The 25,050-nt window shown below is 34.1% G+C and overlaps 2 protein-coding genes across 6 annotated transcripts; both read right to left on the reverse strand.

Annotated features, from left to right (window-relative positions):
- Nucleotides 1-880: 880 nt before the first annotated feature.
- LOC125421915 (uncharacterized) lies at nt 881-4,879 on the reverse strand. Of its 5 annotated transcripts, XR_009636703.1 has the most exons (9): nt 4,134-4,878; nt 3,925-4,034; nt 3,559-3,621; nt 3,327-3,471; nt 3,070-3,272; nt 2,429-2,554; nt 2,199-2,265; nt 1,895-2,024; nt 881-1,783 (listed from the first exon to the last, which is right to left on the reverse strand). XR_009636703.1 is itself a non-coding variant. In XM_060815197.1 (6 exons), the coding sequence occupies exons 1-4, from the start codon at nt 4,392-4,394 to the stop codon at nt 3,405-3,407; spliced, it is 501 nt and encodes a 166-aa protein (XP_060671180.1). In that variant the 5' UTR covers nt 4,395-4,680; the 3' UTR covers nt 2,070-2,265; nt 2,429-2,554; nt 3,070-3,404. The 5 variants fall into 5 exon arrangements, 2 of the variants coding, with proteins under 2 accessions (XP_060671180.1, XP_060671179.1); XR_009636697.1 differs by having other exon boundaries at nt 3,070-3,471; nt 4,134-4,879; XR_009636709.1 differs by lacking the exon at nt 2,199-2,265 and having other exon boundaries at nt 3,070-3,471; nt 4,134-4,879.
- Nucleotides 4,880-5,445: 566 nt separating this feature from the next.
- Nucleotides 5,446-7,278, reverse strand: LOC125424163 (putative cysteine-rich receptor-like protein kinase 23). The gene has a single exon (XM_060813870.1). The coding sequence runs from the start codon at nt 7,166-7,168 to the stop codon at nt 5,639-5,641; it is 1,530 nt and encodes a 509-aa protein (XP_060669853.1). The 5' UTR covers nt 7,169-7,278; the 3' UTR covers nt 5,446-5,638.
- Between the last annotated feature and the right edge of the window lie 17,772 nt (nt 7,279-25,050).

A 25,050-nucleotide genomic window follows, 5' to 3' on the forward strand; every position in this document is an offset into this window, starting at 1 on the left:
TGTGGCCACTAAATTGTATCTCGTTGGCCTTCAAAAAGTGGCCAAAACAGCTATCCTCAAACTTCTTTATTTGGGCTGGAATCAGTTTGAACTTAATATCCGACACGGCTTTCCAGAAGTTCGATCTACAATTAACCTTTGCCCTCGATATCTCCGAGTCCCAAAACCTTCGTTGGTAATCTGAATCCATTTATTTGCAAATCAAATACAACAAAACATAACAGATGGAGGAAACGTTTTTTCTGACACGAGAAAAGCCTGAAGGACAATTTTTCTGCCTGGAGGAAAAAATTTTCCGCCTGAAGGAAAAGGTTTTCCGCCTGGAGGAAAACATTTCCTCCAGGAGGAAAATGTTTTCCTCCTGGAGGAAATTCACCTGGCGGAAAAAATTTCCTCCAGGAGGAAAACATTTTCCGCCTGGAGGAAATTTTTTCCTCCAGAAGTAAAAAAATTCCCACCAGGAGGAAAACATGGTCCCTGTGTCAGTTTTGTTAGATATTTGCAGTACCATCTCAATTCTAGCAACCCTACATGTCATGGATTTGATTTATCTCAATTTAGCTTCACTATTTTATTAACTTATGGCCTTTATTTGGAGAAATATTTCAATAGCATTACCATGGTGCTATTTTCCTTTTAGTCTTTTATGAAGCTCCCCAATAATGAAAAGCATTATAAATCAAAGATACTTCAACAAATTTAATGATCTAATAGCAAAATTATAAATACTTAATTTGCTTTTGAACGCAGTTTAACACCATTTTAACGCTATTAGCTCTAAAATGCTTCCCAGATGAAGGGTTTTTTCCGGGTATGGAATAAAGCATCACCAAATCTACGAGACCAAGAAAAGCAAGATTCTAGATCACAGAACAAGATAGATCACCAAATGATTTAGAGGTCTCTTAAAAAATGTGGAAATATGAGCTTCTTCATTTTTTTATTGTTACACATTACAAGAAAAAGTAGTCCACAACAAAACCCCCTATAAGCGAATGCTATCCCTTTGTATAACATCAAGAAATATTACAAAGAATGCTCTATCAGTACTCACACTAATTCCTAGAAAATTATCTCCTCTCTGCATCTTGTTTCTGCTCCTAACACATTCATAAGCAGTTCTTTCATCTCTGCAATCCATCCATTCATCCAACAACAATTTGATCCCAAGTTTTGCCAAGCTGTAGCCGTATCTTCAAAATTGTATAACTCCAGATTTACAACAGATGGGTTAGCTGCTTTACAGTTGCAAATCCAATTGATTTCAAAGTCCTTTCACAGAGGGGAAGCTATGATGAAATATTTTCTATGTTAGCTGACTCCTGGCTGCAAAATGGGAAAGAAAGTCCAACCGTTGCCAGGCTTAGATTCCTTTCCAGCTACTTTTTCATTAGCCCACCACTCTGAGCCATTGGTAGGCTTATCTGAAAATTCTGACTTTGTGCTGTCAAAATTAAATTCCTTTATTGACCCAAGAGTGATGGATCGATGCTTTCGGTAGCACTGATCCTCCCATTCTCCATGATCCGAGACTCCAGCAGTTACCCCATCTTCTTTTCTGCAGTCAAATGAAATAAGGATATGAATGAGAGGGAATTTCAGCACAACCAATATCTGTTTTCTTCTTTAGCCAGTAAAAAGTCAAGCACATTATAAGAGAATAATCCTCATTAGATATATTAATTTGGTGTCTCAACTTGTAGGATAAGATAAGCCAATGTCTAGATTCATTTATAGAAGTTGTCATCTTCTTCTTGCAAACAAGAAAACCTTTATTCTCTCTCTGCAGCAAGAAAATTTATCCAAGCATTATAAACAAGAAAAAAAAAAAATTGCAGTCTAGCAGACAAAGTTGCAATTGGCAATGCACAATGGATATCTAAAATGAACTTACAATGTAACCTTGCCAGGGAAGTTTTCCTCTAAGAAGAAATATTAAAGTATAAGCAAGAGACTCAAGGTCATCTCTTCGGCTCCCTGTCCTGCCTAAATGAGCATGGACACTTGCATAGCGAACAGTTCCCCTATCAGAAAAACATAAAACATATCAAGCTATTCAACAATACTAGTATATTGAGTTGAAGAGGCAAAATAATAATATGCTAAAGAAATAAACTAATGTTAACAGAAAGAAGAACGATATATAAAGATTATTAGACAACATATTTTTTAATATAAGGACTTAAAGGAAAACATACTTCTGGAGGAAAACATAAAATGGATATTGCCTCCACTGCTATACAAGCAACCATCTCTTCAGATAGCCTTTAGATGAGCAAATAAATTATGAGATCCAACACCATAAGGGATGGGGAAAAAAAAACTATCTCATTTTCTGCGCCACACCCCCCAAACCCCCGGCCTCACAAAAGAATGATAATAATAGTATAAATAAAACATAAAAAAATAATAAATAAAAAAGAATGACCTCAAAGGCATCAGGCCCAGAGCAACCGCTGCCTCCAGTCAGCCTTCTTCCAACATATACTTGTCCAAAACCTCCTTTTCCCAGCTTCCGCTCCAACTTATACACTGGGGAGTTGCCAATCTGTATCTGCAAATGCAAATAATAGAACATGATTTATATTATATAAATATAAACTTAATCCACAAACTATGTGGAGATAAATATAATAACCAAGTTGTTAATAACTTGCAATAGACATAATAATACATGTGAAACAATACAGTTTAACTATAACAGTACGCATCAGGAAATGAGACTACACAAACCTCCTCTGGGAATTTTTTTAAGATTTGAGAAATTATCTCAGGAAACTATACAGTTCATACATTTTCTAATCAAATGGAATGAAAAGCAAATCAAATGTGGTAAAATAAAACAGACAATGTAAATAGAACACATTTCATGAGATTAAAAGGTTCAACAATTTAGTCTAAATCAACTTACAGGACCATGACCTCTTATAGAGTGGTCTAGAAAGCAAAGCATCTGAAAATTGGCAGACTGTCACCTCAATATATAAATGGACAAAACAGGACAAAACAAGAAGCAACAGAAATAAAATTTGCAATATGCAGATAAGAGCAGAAAGGCCAAAATAGTACCCTTTCAGGAAGTGGACTTGTGCTTCCCTCATCCTCAGCAGCAACCAACTTTTCTGCACTTTTCCGAGCAACCAATTCATCACGAACAGCAACCAACTTTCCGATTGGCAAGTCCAATCCTGTGTGTCCCTGTCCACCAACTCCAGCACCAATTGGCTTGGCATTCTTACCTTGATTCATAGCTCTGGTCCCTCTTCCTCTACCTCTACCAATTGGCTTGGCATTCTTACCTTGATTCATAGCTCTGGTTCCTCTACCTCTACCAGTTGGCCCTGGCTAATACCAATGTATATCCCTGGAACCAGAATTTGTTGAAGTTCAACACACAATTACCACTATAGCCAGTAAAAATGGCTCATCAATCTGAGAAACTGCATCAGTGAGAAGCGAAACCTCCTCCATCTGTCAATCAAAACAATATTCCAAGATTTACCTTAAAAATAAAGACATGTATATCTCATTCAGTGAATTATTGTATCTGAGACTTACTTGTACTGTTTCGTTCCAATAAAGGAAGCAAACAAAGTATCACCTGCTTCTGCCAACAAATACCTTCAACGGAAAAATAATTATAACAAAAATTTTTAATCATTGTAAAGAAGTTAAAAAGTAAGATCGAATAAGTCAAAATTCTCACAATATACTGTAGGTTAGCATTTGAATACAGCAATGAAACCTCCTACTTTCAAATATAAAATTTCGAACCATTCCGTAACTACAAATACTATTAAAACATAGAAGATATAAAACTTGGCAAAGAAATGTAATCAGCACCCAAAAAAGGAAAAAAAAAAACAAAAAAAAAAAAGCAGCAAACGGAGACTAATGTAAATGTAATAGCAGAGAAGCGCATACCTGTGAGGAACATGATCTGAAGAAGGTTGGACACGCTCTAAAGAAACAATTTGTCCTCCAAAATCGGCCTTGAATTTGTTAACCGCTCGAACCAATTCGCTAGCAGGTTTCTAATAATTATTGAAACGATACGAATTTAATTAACATTATTACAAAGTTTAATAGATTTTTTTTTTTAATAAAAAAAAATGAAAAGAAGAAAAAAGTACCTTGTAAACGCACTCGGAGAGGACCATGCAGCAGAGGATGTCCTGCAAGTCGGAGAAAGAGTCGGCCTTGACGGCGAGGCAGAGATCGTGGAGTTGCTTCTTGCGGCGTTCATACTCCTGCTGAAGCTTCTTCCGCTGCTCTCTGTCGTCGCTGTTCCACGGCCACTTCATCCTCCACTGCAGTGGTCCCCACGACACCTTCAAGATCTTCGCTCTCTGTTCCCTGATCCACGATTCCACTCGGCTCTGTAACGCCTCCATTCTCTCTCTCTCTCTCCCTAACTGAATTTGGATCGACGAAAATCACGAAGCGCCTGGCGGAGTTGCCTCTGCAGTTTTTTTTTTTTTATTTTTATTTTGTTTTTTCCTATTTTTCTTGAATCTTGACTGAGAAACTGCATCAGTGAGAAGCGAAACCTCCTCCATCTGTCAATCAAAACAATATTCCAGCATAGAATCCCACCACTTTCCCCCACTGGTCACTGTCATCTATCCATCCTATTCATTTTTTGTTACGGCGGCAAACGGTATGGAAGGCGTTGCCTTTTGTGTGTCTCCTCTGTATCTGGTAGCTCTCAATCGAACGACTCTTGCCTACACAACAATGGACGAGGACGATGCCGGCGAATGGGAGACGAATGTCGGTGAAAATGGTGGCCGGGATGGTAAGATGTGCATATGCCCTAGCTGCGTTTTCAAACGTTTTCAAAGGGAAAGTAAAAAAACAAAACCGAAACCAAAAAAAATAAAAGGCTTTTTGATAGAGAAAAGAATATAAAAAAAAATATATATATATATATAGATAAGGATATTTTAGTCCAAATGGGTAAAATATTGGTTAGTTTTTAAAAAAATAAAAAAAATTGTTATTTTTCTAAAATGCAATTGTGAAGTGACTAGTTATCGAAAAAACCCTATAAGTTATTGGATCTCATGTCTCTACTCGTTTTTGGACCTTATGTATATTATGGTGATAGACGTTAGGGACACGACGACCCTTACCGTAAGCAGCTTTGCCCAAAACCGTTTGTTAAAAATTTGTTAACCAAAAAAGAAAATAAAAGAAAAAAGAGAAAAAAAAAAAAAAGGAATATAAAGGACAAATTAAATCCATTACGTACTTGATAAATATTTCTTTGCTGATCTCCTCTTTTTTAATATGGCCAAAATAAGTAACCGGAGCAACGATAAGAACAATGGTTAACGTTTTGTTACTCTTGCTTCCTGAAAAATCACAGTTAAGAGGTAATAATTACAAAAAAATGAACAGTTAAATTGTGAATGAAAAATAAAAAAAGGGAGGGGGGCGGGGGCTTGTTCATTTGAGATGCGACACTGACTGGGTAAAGTATTTCAAATCCAGCCTATTTCATATTTAGTCCAATATTATTCAACATTTCAAAAAGCCCAATATAATCCATTCCAATCTCAGTATTTCAAATGGGCCGTAGGGGTTAAGGGTCACAGAAAGCTAAGCAATAAAAATAACTTGTGTTAGGCATCAATCATAGTGATCCATAAATGCCTTTTAAAGGTGGAGAAGCCGCTGGCGAATCTGCAGTATAATTGTAGAAAGGATATACCTCGTACCTTAAGCTACAGCTGGGTCTAAGAATTTTAGCTCCTTGAACTCCATTACAACATTCTGGAAGAATTAAGGTAGCCCTTTGGAGGCAATCTCTGCATCCTTGCTTGCTTATATCAGGAGTGCACTGTGTAAGTGCATATATTGTTTCATATCCAGGAACAGTTCCGTTTTCCGTTGAAAATTTCCTCTGGGAGTCACCTGATGAAGCTTTACTAGTCAGACCATCCAGCATAGGTTTCAGCACCAGCATGAACTTATTTGGATCCCATGCTTTATTCGTGCTTGGAGCTTTCACGATTGGCTCATCTTTCATTACTGAAAATATAGGCGTGTTTGAGTATCGAACCATGCAAAGTTCTTCCCATATGATCGGTTCCATCCTGTTTGGACAATTTTCTAACAGCCTGCGGCTCGACTCGTTGATGCATTTGTGGCGGATATTCATTTCAATATCTCCTCTACACAGTGCAATTCCATTCACTTTATTCGAGTTTTCTCCTAATGAAGAGTTGTAAAACCCGTAACCTGTTTCTGTATTAGAAGTGAGCTGGGAGAAGACAAGGGTGTTCAGTTTCTGTTTGAAGATGTTACTAGTGTTGGAGTTGCCATTTTCAGTGCATTTCCAACAATATTTGACATCTTCGGAGCAAATACCATCACTTCCCTGTGTTGAATTGCCCTTAGGCTCATTGTAGAAAGGTCCTGACTCAAACCTAAGGTTACAGCTTGGTTTAAGGAATCGTCCCCCTTGTTTTCCACCACAACAGTCTGGAATATGTAAGATAGCGTGATCTAGGCAACCGTTACATTCGCCCACGTTCAAATCCGATGTGCACTGAACAAGTGCAAATATTCCTTCAGCATTAGGGATGGTATTATTTCCGAATGGACATTTGTCACTAGAATTACCTGAAGCAGCTTCAATTTTTAGGTCATCTAATAAGGGCTTCAGCACCAGCTTGAACTGTTCTGGATCGGCTGCTGCATTTGGGCTCGAAAATGCCTTTAGAGGGGCATCTGTCCTTTTATAAAATATAGAGTTGTTGGAGTACCTAACCATGCATCTTTCGTCCCAAATGATTGCTTCTTTCCTGTTAGGACAACGCTCCAATAGCCTGTAACTGGTATCATTCAGACAAGTCCTGCAATCGACCGCTGTAACCTCTCCTCTGCACATAGCAATTACGTTGACTTTGTTGGAGTTTTCTCCCAACGACAAATTGTAAAATCCGTAACTGTTTTGGGTGCCTGAGGAGATAGAGGTCAGAAGATTGTTGAGGTTGTTTTTGTAGGTTGTGGTACTAGTGTAATTTTCGACCTCGGAAATACAATTCCAGCAGTATTCAGCTTTTGATGAACAGCCTTCTTCGCCAATGGTGGGAGTGAGTAGAAGCTGCATGAACATAACTACAACGTAGAAAACTCCTAGTAGTATGGAGGAACTCATTTTATTTATTTATTTATTTTCCCTTTTTTGGTTCAACACTTCACTCTATGACAACCGTAGGTACGGTAGTGATAATATTTAAAGGGATTCGTGTCAGCACTGAACCATGATTTTTCCTCTTTGGAAATAAAATAACACTTTGTATGATGATAAATAAATACCAGGGCCTGGCCTGACGTTATTTAGAATATCGGATTGGATTATTCTTAATAGGTTTGGTGTGAGTGCAAGTGCGCAACTATGACTTTTTTCTCGGTTGGAAAAATAAAACCACATATCACTTTTTTCTCGGTTGGAAAAATAATACCACTTTTTTATGACAATGAATTAATACCAACCTTGAAATGACGTTATACTGTTGGATATTTTGAATTGTAACATAAAATTAGATAGTAACAAGAAAACGTCCTTCCAAAGAAGCCGCCATTCATGACTAGGTATTCTTCTGTTCAAATTATAATATATATATATATATATATATAAAACCAAGTTCAAATCATATTTATACGGTGGTAAAACCATCAAAGCATTTATAGTTTAAGCAGAATTCAATATAATTTATTTTTTATAAATAAAATTTTAGTATATTTTTAAATTCATATGACATCACTATCAGATATTTTTAATATCCATTTGAAATAATTCAAATATTAATAAAAAATTACATAATATTAAAATTTTCAGATCAACCTTATATGAGCTTGAGATTAAAATATATTCTAAAATAAAAAGTAAAAAGCATATGACTGAAGTCTACGAATATAAAAATATGGATATGAAGGACATATTACTTGTCTAACCTCATTTCTTATTCAGGAAATTCAAATTTGATATAATAACTATCCCAATAGAGATGCTATATAAGTTTGGAAAAATATATTTTGAAGAAATGTCTATAGTTGGATTCCACAAAATGTTATAATTAACAATTAAATGTTATTAAAAAAAATTAATTTAGTTGCCTCTACTATTTGAGCACATGTGCACTAACTATGATTTTTTTCTTAGTTGGAAATATAAATACCCCTTTTATGATAATGATTTAATACCAACCACGGAAATGAGGTAATATTATCGGATACTTTTAATTGTGACGTTAAAGTAGATAGTAACACGAGAAAGTTGACAAGATACCAAGATAAAAATGTTATTATCCCAAGCCTTCCAAAAAGCTGCCATTCATGACTACTTATTTATGTTTGAAAACATAACATATATATAATATATATATAACGAACTTTACATCATATTGGTATGACTGGTGTGATGATAAAATCATGACTCTTTTCATTAACTATTTTAGATTGTGTTAAAAGGTAAAATTTGAAAATGCATTTATAATTTAGTGGGCTACTATATAATTTAATTCCCACAAATAACTTTTTAGTATGTATATCTTTAAATTCACATTACACAACCAATAGATTTTTCTAATCTCAACTCTTGAAGGCTAATAAAATAATACATGCTGCTAAAGCCATCATATCAACTTTATGTGTGCCTGACATTCAAATATATTATAAAGTAAAGGGTAAGGATAGCATGGCTCCAATCCACAACTATAAAAGTGTAGATTTGAAGGGCATACTACTTGGCCAATCTTAATCCTTATTTTCGAAATTCAAATTTGATGTAATTACCAATGAAAACTAAACTGTCAAAGTAGGTGTGATGATTAGTGTAGGTAGATGTGGAACACTGGTAAACTACCTGATATTCACGCCCATATTTTACGGATATAGATCAGGAGATGATTTAAATAAAATAATAGTTACTCTTATTACGCCGAGGCCATTTCAGAACGGTTGACTTCAAGATTCGAAAGAATTCTGAATTTAAGCATGCTCAAGTGAGAGCAATCCTAGAATGGGTGATCTCATAGGAAGCTCTAAACAAAATACGAAAGCTTTGAACAAAAAACTCCATATCGAGTAATGTGGTGGCTAAACTGAAGGCAATATTGGCAGAAAGTAATAGGTCTATCAGTGAAAGTCGAGTGTTATAAATGGTATATGAGTTTGTACTAAGCTAGAAATATGAGGGCAAGGATACTGGGCTACAAAGCTATGGATTTTGATGACTAGTATGGATGGGAATTGAGCATTAATAGGCTATCTGATGTCCAATCTCATACCGTCCGAATATAGATAAAGAGATGTTTAAATGTAATAATAGTTACTCTCATAATATTACGACCTTTTCAGAGCAGTTGTCTTTAAGATTTGAAAAAACTCTTATTTTAAGCGTGCTCACATAAAAGCAATTCTAAAATTAGTGACGTCTTAAGAAATTATGAGCAAAAAATCATATATCGAATGTGTCAGAGAGTGACAATTTCTACTATGAAAAAATAAATATTGTTACTATGTTGTGGCCAATAACTCCATAGTCAAAAGTTTAAATATTGCGGCTACAAACGCTTTTAATTAGCGACAATTAATGTTATAGCTAATATTAATTGTTGTGGTTAAAAATTATTTGTTGTGGGTAAAAGTAATTTTTGTCTCAACATTTCATCATGTCTAAAAGCTTGTGGTTTTTCTTTTGGAATATCCCAATTGTCAATGGTCAAGGGTGATAACTCTCAAGTCCTAACTTCCAACACCTAGTAATGAAATCTTCTTCCCCAATTTACAAAAAAATAAAAAAATAAAAAAATATATAAAGTAAAGAAAAGCTCGTGGCTAATGTTCATTTCGTTCATAGTGTTCACAATCATACTAATATGGAGCCAAATATAAATTATCCATGATATAATCCTACAACAAATCTAAAAGATTACATTTTATTTTATGATTGGATTTTTAAAGTAATTTTTATTAGTGCCTAAATAGTTTTAGAATATTTAATGTAGGTCTTCTAATATTGGGAAAATGAAAAAATTTACCCTTCTAATTTGTAGTTTTGTACACTACTAGAAGTATTACGAGGCGTCGCCTAACATCCTGTCGTTCAATCCATAAGACAACATACAACGCATTAATAGTATTGCCTTAGCTTAAAAAAAGGCCGATGATGTAAAACAATGCGTCACTAAACGTTCAAAGAAAACGCAACGCTACTGAAACGAGTGGCCTATTTTTTGCGTTTTTAACAATGCCTTTAAAACAGCGTCACATTTAGCAGATGACTTTTAGCGACGCATTTAACAAATGAATCAAATTTTATATTCGACTTTTAGCGACGCTGATAATAACAGCGTCATATTTTACATTCAATTTTTAGCAATGCTTTTAAAAAATGCTTCAGTTTTGATGTTCCACTTTTATCGATGCATTTCTGTAAAGCGTCACCCTTTATCTTGAACATGTAGCGACGCTGTATGAAACAGTCACTAAAAAATTTTTTAGCAACTGTTTTTTAAAGCGTTGCTAAATATCTTTTGTTAAGGCGTTGCTAAAAAAGCCAATGAAATGAGACTCTTTGGAAAACATCGCTAAAGGTGGAAAAACAATGTCATCCAATATGTTAGGCGACGTTGTTTGTTTTGAATGAGTCACCCTTTTTTTTTTAATTTGCTTATTTTTAATTTTTTTGAAAACTGATTAAAATAGTAAAAATATTAAAATAATTAAAATACCAAAAATCTAAAACTTGCTTCATCCAAAATAATTAGAATATAAAAATTTGAAATAAATATTTTAATAATGAAATAATTATCAAATAAATTAAATATTGTCTCATTGATATATTTTTTACATAATTTGGTAAACTATTGTATGTGCAAAAGCAAATTCAATATTAATTAAACTTCCATGAATGCATACTCATTGAGATGGAAGTTGACGTCCTTTTGTTGACGATATTATACCCTCATACTGCATATGGAAAAATTAAAAAAGCTATTGATATTTATGCAAAATAAATAAATAATAATTATTATTAAATTATGTAATTTAGTAAATGAAAATTTAAAGAATATTACCATTGTTCTTAAGATTTGGCGGGGCACATTTCTCCTAATTAAAACTGAAAAACTTATAATGAAGCGGATCAGAAAATTAATTAAATGAATAATAATAAATGTCATAAATATTATTTAAAACATAAATAATAAATCTACGTACCAAAAGTACCATCTTGAAAGTACGATGTTGTGGTGAAGTTAAAACAACATACCATCTCGAATCAAGTTGATCTTCAACATAAAATACTTGTTGAACTTAGCAAAACAATGTCAAGCAATATCACAAACAAAATATCTGCAAAAGCAAGATTAAGAAAACCCAACAAACCTAACCTGCGTTTAAAATGAAAAAAAAAAAAAAAAAAACAACCCACCACATGTCTCCGCCAATCACAAAGAAAAAATAAACTCACCTAAACGATGGAGACAAAGAGAGAAGAAACACAACTAACCACGAGGGTGACATAGAGAAACCCAGCTTCCCGATGACAACGTAGGCAAATGAAAAATAAAACCCAAAAAATCCCGCTCGTCAAGTCTCTCTTAGATTGCTTCCAAATCTAATATCTATTAGGTAGTGTACTTGATGTAGTTTTAGAAAAGAAAAGGGATTCAAAGGCATGTCTAAAAATTTTAAAACGCATTAAAAATTTTCAAAAAAATGGCAAAAAGGCAACTCTTTTGAATATTCATTTTTTTTTTAAAAAAAAATTAAGAGAATAGGCGACGCATTTACATCTTAAAGAGTTGCCTGTTCCATCAATGTCATTATTTTTTTAATTAGTTTTTTATTCTTCATCTAAAAATAAATATTAAAAATATTTCTTCTATATGTGAAACAAAATTACCAAAGTGGGAGTTTAATTATTTTGTTTTCTAAGTACAGTTTATTTACTTTAAAATCTTATAAAGTAAATTGTGAGGTTGCATGGAATGCCAAGAACTATTGTTTCGGATAGGGATGCTAAGTTCTCAAGTTATTTTTGGAAAACTTTGAGGGCTAAGTTAGGTACTAAGCTTTTATTTTCAACTACTTGCCACCCACAAACACATGGGCAAACCGAAGTTGTGAATAGAACCTTGTCCGCTTTGTTACGAGCTTTAATTAGTAGAAATTTGAGAACTTGGGAAGAATGTTTGCCACATGTTGAATTTGCTTATAATAGGTCTTTACATTCAGCTACTAAATATACACCATTTGAAATTGTTTAGGGTTTTAATCCTTTGATTCCATTAGATCTAACACCTTTGCCTTTGAGTGAGCATGCTAATCTAGATGGAAAACAAAAAGCTAATTTTGTAAAACAGATTCATGAGAAGACAAAGGCAAATATTGAGAGGAGGACCGAGCAATATGCAAAGGTGGCTAATCAAGGCCGAAAACCAATGGTCTTTGAAAGTGGAGATTGGGTGTGGCTGCATTTGAGGAAAGAAAGATTTCCCGAACAAAGGAAATCAAAACTCATGCTGAGGGGAGATGGACATTTTCAAGTTTTGGAGAGGATAAACGACAATGCCTACAAACTTGATCTACCGAGTGAGTATAATGTTAGTGCCACCTTCAATGTTGATGATTTGTCTCCTTTTGGTGCAGGTGATGACTTTGATTTAAGGGCAAATCATTTTCAAGAGGAGGGGAATGATGCGAATTCGCTGGAGATCGTTAGCCGACAATCCGCTGGCTTGCTGATCCAATACAGATGAAGGTGGGGCCGATCACTAGAGCCTAAGCCAAGAAGTTCAAGACAATCTTGTTGTTTTTACCCAAGGAATAAGTCATAATCAAGAGGGGTTATCCATATCTAAAGAACCAAGGCCTATTTTACTCATACAAGCAATAGAAGGCAAAACGGGCCCGGGTGACGTTTTTAGTGCCAATATGGAGGTCGGGTTATATGAATTGGATCCCCATTATTATGGGTTCAATTCATATGGTGGATGAGCCATAGAAACCAGCCAAATCAGCTTCAAAGCCAAACAACATAGTGGTTTGCGCACAAGGGGAAGAAAGGCCGAAATTTGCTGTATTCTTTGCTGGCTTTACTGTATTTTACTGTATTAGCCTTTTCTCATATTTCTAAGCAAGGGAAACGTGAGGATCTTCATAATAAGCTTATTTGGCATTCCACAAATACTATTGAAGCTAATTTGGAGTCCAATTAGGTCAAAGAATGGTCATTATCAACCTAGCCGAAAATTACCATATTTAGTTTCCTAATTTGTTTTTACTTTTTGTTTTAGGAAACTATCTTTAATTTTGGATTTTTATTTATTTACTTATTGAACAAATAAGTTTAGGAAAGTTTTTATTTATTATTTTGTTTGTAAATTAATTAATTCCTAATTGAAAATAAGGGAATTAATTAATTAGATTAGGAAAAGGAAAGATTCGGTCAAGCTAGAACTCTTCATTGTGTGGCCAGTTTTTCCTAGGGTTTTTAGGGTTTATTTTGTTTCTTTCAAAGCCTATTTAAAGGCTTATTTTTCAATAAGAATACAACTTGGATTTGATTGAGAAAATATGATACGAACCTAGGACGACCTGCTCCTAAACCCGTATTATATTAGCCCGGATCTTTAATTAAGTTCAAGTTCTAATGGAATTGACCTCAACCCCTAACCAACCTGTGGTTAGAAACCTTGGTATAATGTAGACGCCACAATAGGGGATGGAAAACCTATTGATAAGTCAAGCTAAAACAACCAATTCTCTAATGGTGTTTTAGGTGTTCTCAAAGAACAAAGAGATAATTAATCTCACAAGTATTTTTTTCAATCAAATCAAAGTTTTTTTATTATTGAAAAATAAGCCTTTAAATAGGCTTGAAAGAAACAAAATAAACCCTAAAAAATAATTCAAAACCGGACTCCTATAGGAATTAGGAAACTTGACCGAATTCTAATATGTCCTAAACTAAGTTTCCTAAACTAAATTTGATTAATTAATTCCTTTATTCTGAATTAGGAATTAATTAATTTACAATGAAAATAATAAAATAATAACTTTCCTAAACTTATTTGTCCAGAAAATAAATAAATAAAAACTAAAAAGTAATGGTAGTTTCCTAAAACAAAAAGTAGAATAAAATTAGGAAACTATAATACTAGCTTTTTTTGACTAATTTGACTTTGACCAATCTTTGACCTTTTTGAGCTCCAAATCAGCTCTAGATGCTTTTTAGGATGCCAAATAAGCTGAATATGAAGTCCCACACGTTGCCCATGCTTGGAAAAATAAGAAAAGGCTAATACAGTAAAGCCAGCAAGCAATACAGCAAATTCGGCCAAATTCTTGATGCTGTCCGTACAAGCCCTTTTTGATTGCATTTGAGGCTGATTTAACTTGATTCCATGACCTCTTAGGCATATGTATTGAACCCATAAAGCATTGGAACCATTTCATGCTTCCCGGACTCCAAAAATGTACCAAAACCGTCACCCGGGTCCGTATCGGCTTCCACCACTTGGATGCTTCGAATAGGTTTTGTATCTTCAAGTATGGACAAGCTCTATTGAGATTGATTACCCTCTGTATAAATACTCCCAGTTTGCCCTTAGTTCTCTTAATTTGAGCTCTTGTGATTGGCCTAGTCTTCATCCGTGTCGAGTCAGTACCCCAGCGGGTTATCAGTGGAGCGGGCTCGGGCGGAATCACATCAAAATACTTGTGAGATTAATTATCTCTTTGTTCTTTGAGAACACCTAAAACACCATTAGAGAATTGGTTGTTTTAGCTTGACTTATCAATAGGTTTTCCATCCCCTATTGTGGTGTCTACATTATACCAAGGTTTCTAACCATAAGTTGGTTAGGGGTCAAGGTGACCATTAGAACTTGAACATAATTAGATCCGGGCTAATATAATACGGGTTTAGGAGCAAGTCGTCCTAGGTTCGTATCAATAGGGGTCCATGATGGTGTCACGTGTCACCAATTAGTAAGTACCATGTGTCACCAACAAACGGGTGCCATGTAACACCACAAACAAAATTGAAAAAAAATATGTTCTTTCTTTCCCTCTCTTTTCTCTCTTTTCCCCCTCGGCAGCCTCTCTCTCTCTCTCTCCTCTCTTTCTCTTCCCCCGTGAAAACCTCCTTCTCTCTCTCTTTCTCTTTCTTTCTCTCTTTCTATCTTTATCCCTTTCTTTTTTTCTCTATCTTACTGGCCGATTGGATCGCTAGCAATCTAGCCGCCAAACGGCGACATGTGCCAATGATGTGGGAGTACATGGCTGGGTGATGCTATTGGGCAACTCTTCGGCCATTTGGCTAGCGGAGACGTCGAGATCGATGCTTCATTGTTTGTAGTCAACATCCCCTTGATTCGTCGATTTTCCGACGGCTTCTAGCCATGCACTTGGTCTTTCCCTTTAGTTTTCAACCCCTTAAGTCCAAATATGGCCTCCATTTTTTCAAATTCCAAGGGATTGAAAAGATACAATCATTTGAAATTGGTCAAAACTTGTTAATTATTTTCCGACCACTACTGTCGATGTCGAGCTCAACGGTAGTTCATATCTTGTACCTCATCCTTTTAGCTTTTTGTTGACACCTTATTTATGAATTATGGTGGTATATTTGCAAAGTTGCCATTTTTGAGTAAATTTTGTGTTTAAGGTGATATACGTGTTATATTATGTATATATATATATACATGTTTATGTATAGATGTGTGTATGTATGTTTACACTTGCATATTTATATATATATATATATATAGAGGTATATGCGTGTACTCCTTTGGCATGTGTATATGTATATATATTGTAAGTATATGAGTGTATCTATAAATATGCTTGTTGAAAGATTGTATATATATATATATATATGAACATATATAATTATATTATATATATATATAGAGAGAGTCCGTCTATGGTACAAACATCCGCATATTTTTATTATCCGGACCTCAATATTGGTGACAGTCTCTATTAATGATGATTTTTGAAGAAACCATCATCAATACTATCACATGGAGATGAGTATTGATGACGGTTCTATTAAAAATCGTTGTCAATACTGAGGTCCACATTGTAAAATTTCCTTACGTATATATATATGTGTATATGAATACATATATATACATACTAGTGTATATAAGCATATATGAGTATGTACATAGTTATTAAAAGATTATGTGTATATATATATGATGCTATATATATATATATATATATGTGTGTGTGTGTGTGTGTATGTGTAGATAAGGAAACTCAATGGTGCGGACTGTCCACATCTAGACCTCAATATGGACAACGGTTTTTGAAGAAACCATCTTCAATGCTCGTCTCTGTAAAATAGTAATGACGACGGCTTCTTCAAAAACTATTGTAAATACTGAAGTCCGGACGTACAGACGTTCGCACCATAGATGGACTCTGTGTGGATATATATGAATATATATAGATCAATATATATAGACTTGTGTACATATAAATGTGTGTGTTAATATATATATATATATATATATATATGAATGTATATATATATATATATACTAATAGTAATTCTACGGTGCAGATCGTCCGCATGCAGGCCTCACCAAAAGCCAACGCTTTTTTCAAAAAGTGTCGGCTTTGGTGCGAATCCGCATGTGGACGGTCTGCACTATAGAATATTCCTATATTCTAAAATATATATATATATAAATATATAGATATAGATATATAAAAAATATATTTGTTAATGGTTTGTATATATATATATATGAATTTGTTAAAGGTTTTTACATATATACATATATGAGTATAGGCATATACAAATTATATCTATTAAAGGTGTGTATGTGTATATATAAATACATGAATATATATATGTGTGAGTAATTGGGTACATTAAATTTATATTTATATATGTAAAAGTATATTTGTTATATACTTTTATGAATAGATTTGTTATATATATATATATATACACACTTTTATGTATATTTGTTACATATATATATATATATAATATTTTTATATATTTGTTGTATATAAAGTATGAATCCTTCTATAGTCAGGACCGTCCACATGCGGACCAAGAGAAAATGTGACGTCAAAAAACATTGCCTTTTCTCTCACACAGATAGAAAAAAGACGATAATTTTTTCCAAAAAACATCTCCTTTTTCCTTGGTCTACATGTGGATGATCCTGACCAGAGAATTATCCTAGAAAGTATATTTGTTAAAAAATTGCATGCTTATATATGTATATATATATATATGTAAATATGAATATATATATATATATATATATATATGTGTGTGTGAGTTTGTGAGTATAATTAAATTTGTATATATACTAATATATATAAGTATATTTATTCATTTGATTTTTTATTATTATTAAAATTTGCCTTAGGGGAGATGCTACAGGATTTCCTATTGGAGGGTTCAGTGGTGTTTCCCTGAAATCAGGGCTTGTCTAGGGTTCCCGTGAAGGATCTTGGACAAATCCTGACAGCCACTATAGTCAACCATCCTTGGGCATATTGGTAGCAATGTACTGGCAACAACTGATATCATGGGACTCTGTATTAGTGTACTATATGGTACACTGGGGATATCTTTGCTCAAAATATGTGGGTTACGTAGTGTATTTATTAATTTTAATTTTGTGTTATCTATCTATGATTATGATTTTGTATTATCATTATTATTTTTGTTGTTGTTGTTATTGGTATTGGTATTGTTGTTGTTCCTATTATTATTACTATTATTTGTTATCATTGTTATTACTATTATTTGTTATTATTTTTATTATTAATATTATTTATTATTGTTATTACTATTAATTGTTATTGTATTTATTATTATTGTTGTTGTTGTTATTATTATTGTTGTTATTATTATTGTTGTTGTTGTTGTTTTTGTTGTTGTTATTATTATTATTATCATTATCATCATCATCATCATCATCATCATCATCATTATTAACATTATTATTTGATATTGTTATTATTATTATCACTTTTATAATTATTGTTATTTTCAACTGCATATTTATTGTATTTGTCTGAATGGGTAAGTATCATAGTCTTCGGGCAAGTATGGTAGCTTTCGGGCAGATATTGTAGCTTTCGAGCAGCTGCAATAACTTTAGCATAAGTATGGCAGCATTCGGGCTTGTAGCCTTCGGACAGGTATTATCAGATAGGTATGACAGACGTTGTATCACTACTATTATTGTTTTTGTTTTCATTATTATCATCATTGTTTTTATTATCTTCTATTTGCATTTATGCATTTGGTACGTTCACGAGATGCTATAATAACGTATGATTGTAATAAATGGATAGTGAGGGTGGATATGAGTTATAAAGGTATTTACATTTTATTACGTTATTTCTTGCATCTATGTCCTTGTACTTTTGTTATTGAAGTGCTTTCTCTTGTAGAAATCTCTTCTAGCAAGTTGGGAGGAATAAGGTGGTGTTTTATTGGAGTCCATTTTCTATACAGAGAATCTTGGAGCATGTCCAACCCTTTGAGGAGATGCTGTCAGATTTTCTGTAGCAAGTTCCAGTAGGGTTTTCCCAGTTGAAGTTTGTCTAGGGTTCCGATAAAAAATTTGAGGTGGGTCCTAACTATTCAAGTGTCAAACGCTCTTCTGCCACCTCAGACAGTGGCAATCTTAGTGGGTGAATCTATAAAGCATAGCAATACTTTGAATTTCAAGGTGTTTCCTCTCCTTAGGAGGTTCAGTTGGCCTCCTTCCATTTGGAAGGGATGGTACTCCAATGGCATCGGTGGTACACCAAGTTTAAGAGACCTCTCTCATGGATTGTATTTATTAAAGTCATACTTAACCATTGTAGACCAATCGATTATAAGCATCTAGTTGAAGCCCTCACTTGGTTATGACAAACAACAATAGCTTGATAATTATCAAGTCGAGTTTGAGCTTCTCTCTCAATGCATCGATGGGTTACTTAGAAGTTTTTTGATTGGATGATTTATTATAAGACTTAAGATTGGATGTTAAAATGAAATAGGCACGAACTCTTTCAAAAACTATCAGTATGGCCAAGTTATTAGATGAAAAGAAAACATTACCTAAAAGGACTCAATACGCGAATAAGACATTTTGGAATATGTTGGAAAACTTTCCAACAATCTATTTTCTCTTAAATATACAAGCATACCACTTCAAACCTGTATAAATCCAAAGAAAGAGATATGTGCACCAAAGCGTGCTATTTCAAACTTGCAATAGAAAGAAAAATATGCATCAAAAGTACCACTTCAAACCTACAACCATTTCAAACCGACAACAATAAGAAAAATGTGTCCCAAGGCGTGCCACTTCAAACTTGCAAAAGTTCAAAGAAAGAAAGTTATAAGCCAAGGGTTACACTTCAAACCTATAATGGTTGAAAGAAAGAAAAATATGCTCCAATTAAAGCAAACTACTCAGGCTATTGTATTGATTATTACAGGACAAAATAATCACAAGTTCAATTTCCCTAATGATTGAAGGACTTAAGAAAAAGTTCAACTAAGAACAACTAAGAACAATAGACAATGAAAATAAAATCTAAAAAAAGAATAAACCAAATAGTCTAGACTCTTATGGTTGTATGTAGAGAGGTGTTTGTTTTCAATGAGCGAATGAAGCTTCAATATATAGGTAAGGAGCTTCTCAATATGCTTGATCTATTTCCAATGTGGGACTTTTCACTTTACATTTCTCTAACAAACCATTTATACTTGTGATTATTCGAAACTTTTGGCTTATAAACCATGTGTTATAATCCATTCTTCTTTAATACTTGACCATTTTTTACTAATAACTAAAATAATATTTGAATAATCAAATATTAAATTAATAAAAGTTCCAAATTGAATTATGGTCCAAATATTGCCCCCTTTACTTTGTAATTTAAAGTGGAGTGTAAAAATTGAAAAGCAATATTTAACTAGCTCCTTAGTCTTGATTTTCCAACTTTGTAAGATTCCATAAATCCAAATTACTATGTACTGAATATCTCTATTGACCTAGCTAGCCTCTTCTGTCTTTGATGCTTCATGGGCTTCCCAACTAGTCGGATAAAATTTCTTTAAGAAGCGGCCATTGATTAGGTTGGAATGCTTTGTACATTTAATGTTCTAAAGTTGATATGCCCCCTTTCCTAATATTTTAATTGATATGCCCCCTTTCCTAATATTTTGGTAATTATGAAAGGTCATTCCTAGGTAGAAGACCATTTACCATATTTTAATCTTTGGAACCAATTGGTTGGATCACTTTCCACATCAAGTCTCCATCGCCAGAGTCCTTGAATTGCACCTTTTTATTATATGCTCTTGCCACAACTTTGTTCTGTCTTTTGAGATGATCTAGTGTAGCCAATCTCACTTCGTCCAATTCTTTCATCTCTTACATTATGGCTTAACTATATTCGGCCGGAGTAAGATTATGTTGCTGGACAATTCATAGAGATCTCATATTTACATCCATGGGCAAAAGAGCATTGTTCCCATACATTAATGCAAAAAGCATTGTGCCAGTACCAGATCTCTTTGATGTCCGATAGGCCTACAAAGTTTCAGATAGCAAGTTGTGCCAATCCCTCGAGTTGTCATCCACCATTTTTTCTATGATGCCTTTTAAGATTTTATTTGTTGCTTCAGCCTAACCATTAGCCCGAGTGAAATATGGGGTTGAATGAGTAAACTTGATCCCATATTCTTTAATGAATATCTTAACCCCGATCGACAGTAATAATTTCCTTTATACCGAACTTGTGGATCATATCTTGTTTGATGAACTTGATTACGTCGGCCTAGTTTACAATTTTCATCGGTTGTGCCTCGACCTATTTAGTGAAGTAGTTAGTGGCTACTATGATGAATGTATGCTGCTTACTTAATGGAGGATACACTTTGCCAATCAATTAGCCTAACCTTGAAATGGCCAAGGCTTAACTATTAGATTGAATGGCACGATCGGGATTCACTTTATTGAACCATGACGTTGGCAAGCCATACACCCTTTGGCATATTTAGTGCAATCAGATAGGATAGTCGGGTAATACTAGGCATGTCTCCTTATCAACCACCTCATTTTTGTTCCTGCTTGATGCGCATCACAGATGCATGAGCACCTTGGCCATTACTAACATTGTTTTATGTTTGCCCAAGCATTTTAAAAGTAAATCATTCTGGAAATTCTTATAGAGATGGTCAAACAAGACATATTGAATTTCTTTTAGGGGAGTTTTTCTATCATTCTTTCTATTAGAATTCTCAAAATATTTTACCAATGGAAATCTCCAATCATTTTCATCCAACTCTACACAAAAGATATCACCCGTCGTGAATCTTTCCTTCGACATTGAAATATTCCTCTTCTGTATATTTATGACCTACTTTGTCAACTCGGTCGAGATGTGTACTCATGAAGCTATCTCGGCCATCTCGTTAGTCTCAAAATTCAATTCCCTTGGCACATGTCAAAGGATTACATTGTCAAAACTTTGTATAAGTTGATTTACCACCATGTAATATTTAGATAAAGCCAAACTATGACAACTGCATTCGCCTATCAAATGTTTCAGAGACCAACATTAAGTTGCCAATTATTTCAACTATATATGCTCCCAGTTCCTTCAAAACTTTCAAGCCGTTGATCAAAGCTTCATATTTGGCCTGATTATTTGAATATTCAAAGGTGAGTTAAATGAAAATTGTGTCTTTCATCCTCTTGAGCATTCAATTATGATTTCCACCCCTACCAAACTCTGTGTCTGTGATCCGTTGAAGCTCAATTTCCAAGGTATAAGGGAAATTGAAGCTATCACTATTGGATCCATCTCATTTTTTACCTCCAAACATGGATGATCGGCTAGAAAAATCTACCAAAGCTTTTAACTGCTTTTTGGGACATATACTTAAATGTAAATTCTTACAATGCTATTGTCTACTTTTCAATCCATACTCTAATAACAAGATTCGAGCATATACTTGATTAAGTCCGTTTGAGAAATAATAAACACCACAGTCGATAATATGTCGTGTCGTAACTTTGTTGCTATAAATATAACACCAAGTATAACTTCTTTTAAGAGAGTACTTTAGCTCGTTAGGCATGAGAATTCTACTCAAGTATCATACAACCTACTCTTTTTCGAGTTCATTATCCTGGGCCAGCAGGCATCCAGTAGAGTTTTCTGCTGTAGAAATATAAAGTTTGCATGGCTGATTCTTATATATAGGCATAATGATAGGTGGTTTGCCAAGTATTCTTTTATTCAACCAAATACCTCCTAGTGATGACTTTACCATTTTAATTCTTCTTCATTCTTCAATTTCAATAAGGCTGAGAAAGGTTGAATTTTTTCAAATGTGTTAGAGATAAATCTTTTAAGGAAGTTTATATTCTAATAAAACTTTATAGTCCTTTTTATTTTTCAGTGGTTTTGCTTCCAAAATTGCCGAAACCTGATTTTTGTTGACCTCGTTGCCCCTTTGATAGAGTGGAAAACCTAGGAAGTTTCTTGCAGAGACACTAAATGCACATTTTAGGGGATTTATCTTCAACTTGTGTTTTCTCATCAGCTCGAACACTTTTCTTAAATTAGCCACATGATCTTTCATGGCATCCAACTTCACAACGACATTATCAATATAGACCTTTAGAAGATGCCCAATCATATCATGGAACATTGCATTCATAGCTCTTTGTATGTAGCTCCTACATTCTTCGGATCACACGACATGACAACTCATTCAAATGTTCCTATCCCACTTGGTCACCTAAAGGTAGTCTTTGGTACATCTTCTTCTGTTATGAAAAATCTGATTATATCTTGAATGTCTTTCCATGAAAGAAAGAATTACATGCTTGGCCGTTCCATCCACAAGTAAATTGACCAAGGGCATAGGGTACTCTTCCTTAGGTGTAGCCAGATTCAAATTTTGAAAATCAACACACACTTTAAGCTTTCCCTTCTTCTTCACCACTAGGACTAAATCAGATAACCACTCTACATATCAAGCTATCTTGATGAAGCCAGCCTTAATCAACCTCTTGATCTCTTCTTTCATCTTGAGTGTGACCTCTTGTGATATCTTTCTTGTTGGCTGTTTATGCAGCCAAAATTCCTTGATTGGTAAATGGTTTTCTACCAATTTTCTATCTAGGTCAGGCATCTCATGGTAGTCCCATGCAAAACAATCTTCAAACTCCTTTAAAAGTTCAATAATTTCATCCCATAAATCAACTTCCAATAAGTCGCTTATGAATGTTGGTTGAGTACCCTCATTAGTTTCCAAGTTTGCATCTATTAATGAATCCTAAACCTTAGCCTTGGAGTCATTCATCTTAACTAGTGTCAACTGATCAAAGATTAACTTATCATCAACTTCAGAATCATCTTCAATAATTCATTTGGCTAAGTTAACGATTGAATTAGTTTCCAACTTCTTTTCAACTATGTGCGCCATTGCCATTAACTTTCTGATGATGGTTTGAACTGCCACCATATTTTCTTCCTTTTTTTGGTGTATATTCACTGAGAACCATTCATTGAGAACCATTTATGCTGAACTCTGATATTTGGGCTACTGTTGATCAAGCCAACTTATCCCCAACCTCTTTTGTCATTTTGTACAGCCCTTTGATATCTTTCCATGTCGTAACCCCTCCATGGTGGCCTTGTTTGTCACTACCAAAAAATTTGGATGAGGCCGACTTCATCACCATAATACCAACTTTTGACTACATTGACACTAATTAAGAAAGATCAACTATCGGCCAGAACCATCTTAACCTCCTCACCATTCTAGAACCATAGAGCTTGATGTAAGAATGACGGCACACACAAACTTGCATGGATCCAATCACGACCAAGTAAAACATTGTAGCTGGATTTAGATTCTACCATAAAAAATGCAGTCATGATAGACTTACCCCCTACAATAATCTCGATTGGAAGAACACCTTTTGTCTTTGTGACCCTTCCCTGGAAGTTACTAACTTTCAACTTGGTTGGGATAAAGTCATGTTCACTTTTAGACAACTTGGCCAACATGGAAGCCAACGAAATGTTCATCATGGCTCTATTATCCACCAAAACCCTAAACTTGCCATAAAAAATAGCTTTCCTTGTAGTGTTGTATGATATTTTTCCTGTTCCAAAATCTGTACTACTAATAAGAGTCGTTTAAAAGGGCAAGTACATGCTAAAAACTGAGATTCTCGTTAATGGGCTGGAGTGTCTAAGGGTGATGCTACATGCAAAATAGGTGGAGGCTAGCTTATCAGTTTCCAAAGTTTTCCTTGAGGACTAGGAAACTCTAAATGAGGGGAATGATTAGGGCCTTTGCATGTCACATGCAATGTGGTCATGGGTGGGAGTGTGGTGATGACCTATCATGTGCAATAATCATATATTCTCTATATTATTTGCTTTCCTTGTTGTTTATATTAGTGGCCCACCTTTTTTGTAACCGTAGTTAGTTGTTATTTCCCTAAAATGCTGAAGTAATGGTATGTATATGTCTTTCCAGTTATTATGGTGGACATTAGACATCAATGAAGTATATTTCCCCTCTCTGAGATTTTTCCTCTCTTCTTTTCTTATTTGTTTATTATTTTATTTAGGCTTGCACCACAACCACAAGTTTTTCAAAATATTTATGAATTACACATTTCTAAGACATACTTTTTCTACCATATTTTTCCAAATTGTGAAAATTAGTTTAAAATAGATAGAAAACAAATATTTTAAGAGTTGTCAATAGGTTTTGATGTATATTGGTATTAATGAAATTCGATATTCACATCTCAATCTTTCTCCATATTAAGATATTCCATGGATCCATGTGAATGGTGAACATGCTGCTGTTTAATTAAACAATTGAATTATATTATCTTTGTTTCTCATAGATACTTGTACATTTTAAAAAAGTGAATGCGAAATGTGAAACTTTCTTTGGTCATTAATGCTAGAAAACTTGATTAAATAGCTAGCCACATTTGTTAA

The sequence above is a fragment of the Ziziphus jujuba genome, chromosome 1, assembly GCF_031755915.1.
Source record: "Ziziphus jujuba cultivar Dongzao chromosome 1, ASM3175591v1".
Classification (NCBI taxonomy): Eukaryota; Viridiplantae; Streptophyta; class Magnoliopsida; order Rosales; family Rhamnaceae; genus Ziziphus; species Ziziphus jujuba.

Coding starts and splice junctions, on each gene's coding strand:
- LOC125421915 (XM_060815197.1), bottom strand. CDS start 4,394: ATGGAGGCGTTACAGAGCCGAGTGGAATCGTGGATCAGGGAACAGAGA. Junction 4,035..4,133: donor TCTCCGAGTGCGTTTACAAG/GTACTTTTTTCT, acceptor AATAATTATTAG/AAACCTGCTAGCGAATTGGT. Junction 3,622..3,924: donor TCAGATCATGTTCCTCACAG/GTATGCGCTTCT, acceptor TTTCCGTTGAAG/GTATTTGTTGGCAGAAGCAG.
- LOC125424163 (XM_060813870.1), bottom strand. CDS start 7,168: ATGAGTTCCTCCATACTACTAGGAGTTTTCTACGTTGTAGTTATGTTC.